We start from the raw sequence: 4,655 nt of genomic DNA on the forward strand, positions 1-4,655 counted from the left end.
CTCTCTCTCTCTCTCTCTCTCTCCCTCTCCCCCCCCCTCCTCCTCCTCCTCCAGCAGCAGTGTTGCACAGCACAGCAACGACTCGAATCAAAGTGAGGACGTCTGCTTCTCTTTCTCCTGCCTCATTGTTGTTCTTTTATTTCTCTCAACGCCTCCTCCTCTTCTCCTCCTCCTTCTCCTCCTCTTCTCCTCCTCTTCTCTCTTTTAGAATCTCATCTCATTCAGTCATTTCTTTCTCATTTTTCCTGCGCTGATCTTTTCCGGAGTGCAGCAGTTACCATACAAACAGCGTCTCTGCTGAACTGGAGCATGAACACATCTGCTTTCCTGTTTTTTTCTTTTCTTTGTTGTCTCGTTGGAAATAAGTCGACTAATCCTGCAGCTTTAATCCAGTGTGACACGTCTGAATGGACATTTGACCAGGTACGACTTTTAGAAATCATGTAAATCAGAGGCAGGACAGAGATGAACCTCTGTTTCTGAGTCTAATATCAGGAAACATGGACCACAGCTGCAACACTGAGGATTTCACACGTTGATGTTCGATTTGTATTTTGTCAGCGGTGAAGAGATTATCGATTTTCTTCTGGACCCAAAGAGACAAGTTTTTCAGCAGATTCTTTTACTGGCCTCATTATTTTTTCATATTCGTACTTTCTGTTATTTTCTGGCATTAAAGCCTCTGGTGAATGGACAGGAGGTTAAAAAGGAATTGGCATCATGTCGTCAGTCATTTAACCAGGATGGACTTCTCGGATGTCTTCACTCCTGTTCTGGACACAATGCCGGTTTCTTCACCACCAAACTCGTCTCTGGACAATGTCAGTCAAACCTCCTCCTCCTCGTCGAGATCTCCTCCTCTACCTCCTCACTCGCAGGTGGTGTCAGTCTTCATCGTGCTGGTGGTCACAGTCATCATCCTGGGGACGGTGGTGGGTAACGTGCTGGTCGTGATGGCCGTGTTCACCAGTCGAGCCCTGAGGGCGCCTCAAAATCTCTTCCTGGTGTCTTTGGCGTCAGCGGATATTCTGGTGGCGACGCTGGTGATTCCCTTCTCTTTGGCTAATGAGGTGAGGAACTGCAACACTGGATCTGCAGCTGCTGTTTGCAGCGGATCTTGGGGAGAGCACATGTTCACACAGATGCTAATGCAGTTAGAACCTAATGCAGACTCATCTGTCAGCGGAGGCTCAGATCTCAGGCTGATGTGAGTTCAGTTTGTCCACAGTCGCTCTTTAAATAAACCAGTTGACCCAGTTATAGTTCGAAGGTTCACACAGACAGTTAATGTCTGCACCACATCTCAAACCAAACAGTTCCTTTCAATCAGAATCCAAAATGTGAACGTCCGGCACCAGAGGACCAGAGAGTGTGAAGGCTTCATCCTCCAGGGACCATGAATCTTTGAACATTTCATAAGAATCCTCCAACAGGTTGAAGTCACTAAACTGCTGCAGATTTCTCTTTAACTTCGTTCTCCAGCTGCACAGAGACGACATCACAATGTTGGAGACTGAAAATAATGAGATGCTCGATAATAACAAGCGTAGAAGCTTAAACTCAGGATGATTAACGGTAAATAAAGATGGAGGACACGTCCCCACAAACACGAAGTTTAGATTTATGACCTGTACTATAGCCAGCCACAAGGGGGCGATCCACTCGATTTGGTTTTAACCAGGTGTAAACGGTTCGATTCTGATGCATCGATCTGGATTTGTTGTGTATCGATAAATAAAAGATCAAATCCACCACCAAGCTTCATTTAACGCTGCATGTTAGTGACCCCTAGTGGCAGCAGGGACTATAAGTAGTGATGATATTACACAACATAATGCAAATGAAGTAAACCAGCTTGTTGTATGATAAATGAAATAAATATGTGGATGATGATGCTTCCCAGTTTTCTGCTTCAGTGTGAACGACCAGCAGCAGAAAGTCTTTGTGTTGGAGACGCTGAATCGGTTGAACCACGTGTTTTCCTGCCTCAGGTGTGTGAGGTGGATGTTGAGCTGCTGTTTCCTCATGTTTCTGTCCTGACTTCCTCTTCTTCACATGGACCTGGAGTCTGTGCTGGTTTTCTGCTTCAGATACTTTGGGTTCATCTGGTTCGCGTCTGTTTTGCAGGAAAACTTTTCAAGTGGTTGTCGTCAAGTTTTCTCTATTTTCCTCTTGATGGACTGTTGGTATGAAACTGAGACATTTCAGTTTTCTCCTCTGCTGCCTCTCACTGTTCACTACTCTCAGATTATTTTCTCACCACATTACTAATAATAATGTAATAATGTGATAATATTTATATTATGTTGCTGGATGTGCTGGTCCTCACTCTTATAGTTAATTAAAGCTCACTCATCAAACCACATTCAAATCTCAGTAATATCCTCTAAACAGACAGATTTTATCATTAAGATCATCGACTGTAAATAAAGATGGACGACGTGTCTCCGAGGAGCCCTGACATCCAGCTGCAGCTGATACACGTGTTCGACCAATCAGGAGTCATTCTCAGCTGTCAATCATGTCAGAAACAATCTTTGAGAAACATTTATTTAACGTCTATTTAGATTTCTTTAGTTTGCTCCATGTCCCATCTGCTAACATGGAGGAGGTTTATGACCTATACTGCAGCCAGACACCAGGGGGCGATTTAGCTTCACCTTTGTGAGCCGTCGTGTCGTCTCAACCTGAACTGAAGAATCAGAAGTTGATGAGTCTCTGGTCACATGTTTATTTAAAGATTATTAATATTCAACCTGTTTAAATTGAACCAAATTCAACTCTGAACTTTTCTGGATCCTGAACAACACACAGCTTCTTCATGTATATTTACTTCTTCATGTATATGTACTTCTTCATGTATATGTACTTCTTCATGTATATGTACTTCTTCATGTATATTTACTTCTTCATGTATATGTACTTCTTCATGTATATGTACTTCTTCATGTATATGTACTTCTTCTTCACCTGCTGTGGAGGAAAGTTCAGACTTTTCTTCAGTAAACTTTTCCCTGCAGCAGAAAGTGAAGCTCGGGATGTGATGGATTGTTTCAGGTTTCTTTCAGCAGGAGAAGTTAACGTGTCTCTGGGTTTCTCCTCCTCAGGTCATGGGTTACTGGTACTTTGGTTCCACCTGGTGCTCCTTCTACTTGGCTCTGGACGTCCTCTTCTGCACCTCCTCCATCGTCCACCTCTGCGCCATCAGCCTCGACCGCTACTGGTCCGTCACTAAAGCCGTCAGCTACAACCGCAAACGGACGCCCAGACGCATTAAAGCGATGATCAGCGTGGTGTGGTTCATATCTATCGTCATCTCGTCCCCGCCGCTCCTCATGACGCAGAAAGAGGAGGACGTGGAGACGGAGGACGAGAGGGACGCACAGATGCAGGAGTGTCTTCTCAACAACCAGACGTGGTACATCCTCTCCTCCTGCCTGGTGTCCTTCTTCGTCCCGGGAGTCATCATGATACTGGTGTATTGTAAGATCTACCGCGTTGCCAAGCAGCGAGCCTCCACCGTGTTCGTGGCCAAGAATGTGATGGAGCGGCAGCCGTCCCAGTCCGAGACCTGCTTCGTGGGCACGGCCGGGACCTGCCAAGGAAAAGGAGGCGGCGACTGTCAGTACGAGCTGCACAGTCCACAGCCCGTCAACCGCCACAGCTCGTCCAACTTGGACAGCACCAGCAGCGGCCACAGGAGAGGAGAGCTGGACGATATCAACCTGGAGGAGAGGAGCCTCGAGGCGGACGTGACAACCTCCTCCTCCTTCTCTCTCCGTTTCCCCAGGAGAGCAGGAGGGAGGCTGAAGACAGAGGAAGGGAAGGAGGCTGGGGGGACAACGAGCAGGTTGAAACCTCCTCCGCCTGCTTCCTGCGCCTCCATCTCCTGGGCCTCATCAGACCAGTTCTCCCAGCACTGCCTCCTCCCCTCTCCTGTGCCGCTCCGCAGCCGCCACTCGTCTCTGTCCAAACACAAAGTGGCTCAGATGAGGGAGAAGCGCTTCACCTTCGTCCTGGCGGTGGTGATGGGAGTTTTCGTTCTCTGCTGGTTCCCGTTCTTCTTCACCTACAGTCTTCACGCTGTGTGCAGAGACAAGTGTCCGATTCCCGACTCGCTCTTCAACCTCTTCTTCTGGATCGGATACTGCAACAGCTGCCTGAACCCCATCATATACACCGTCTTCAACCGGGACTTCAGGAGGGCCTTCCGGAAGATTCTGCTCCACACCCACAGACCAACATAACGAGTGTGTGTGTGTGTGTGTGTGTGTGTGTGTGTGTGTCTGTGTGTGTGTGTGTGTGTGTGTGTGTGTGTGTGTGTGTGTCATTCCCACATTAAAGGGCTTTGTGATACAGCTGCAGTATTGATTCATTGTTCAGGTTTCTGAAGTGATCACTTTATACTGATACCGATCAGCTGACTCCTGATGAAGCTTCTTGGTTTCCACTGAATGTTGATGAGGGAAATGTCCGCGGGGCAGAGGACATGTCCCTGCGGAGCTCCACGATGTCTGAGCACTGAGCTGCTCTACAATCCAAAGAGACACAACCTGCTTTGAAAAACAAACCATGAGTTTACATGGATTTCTGTGCCTCGGAGAAATTAAACACCCGGAGGAACCAAAGTTAAACTTTTAAAGAAATAACCAACA

The 4,655-nt window shown here is 47.1% G+C and overlaps 1 protein-coding gene across 1 annotated transcript; it reads left to right on the top strand.

Moving 5' to 3' along the window:
* Positions 1 to 296: 296 nt before the first annotated feature.
* Positions 297 to 4,266, top strand: LOC117759154 (alpha-2Db adrenergic receptor-like). Its single transcript, XM_034581101.1, has 2 exons — positions 297 to 1,070; positions 3,108 to 4,266. Exons 1-2 carry the CDS (start codon positions 690 to 692, stop codon positions 4,245 to 4,247), a joined length of 1,521 nt encoding a protein of 506 aa, XP_034436992.1. The 5' UTR covers positions 297 to 689; the 3' UTR covers positions 4,248 to 4,266.
* Positions 4,267 to 4,655: the final 389 nt, after the last annotated feature.

This window comes from Hippoglossus hippoglossus, chromosome 3, assembly GCF_009819705.1.
Source record: "Hippoglossus hippoglossus isolate fHipHip1 chromosome 3, fHipHip1.pri, whole genome shotgun sequence".
Taxonomy (NCBI): domain Eukaryota; kingdom Metazoa; phylum Chordata; class Actinopteri; order Pleuronectiformes; family Pleuronectidae; genus Hippoglossus; species Hippoglossus hippoglossus.

Bases quoted from the DNA above. Each gene is read 5' to 3' on its own strand.
- LOC117759154 (XM_034581101.1), top strand. From the start codon at position 690: ATGGACAGGAGGTTAAAAAGGAATTGGCATCATGTCGTCAGTCATTTA. The intron at 1,071-3,107 runs GTGAGGAACTGC...TCTCCTCCTCAG, and splicing joins CCTTCTCTTTGGCTAATGAG to GTCATGGGTTACTGGTACTT.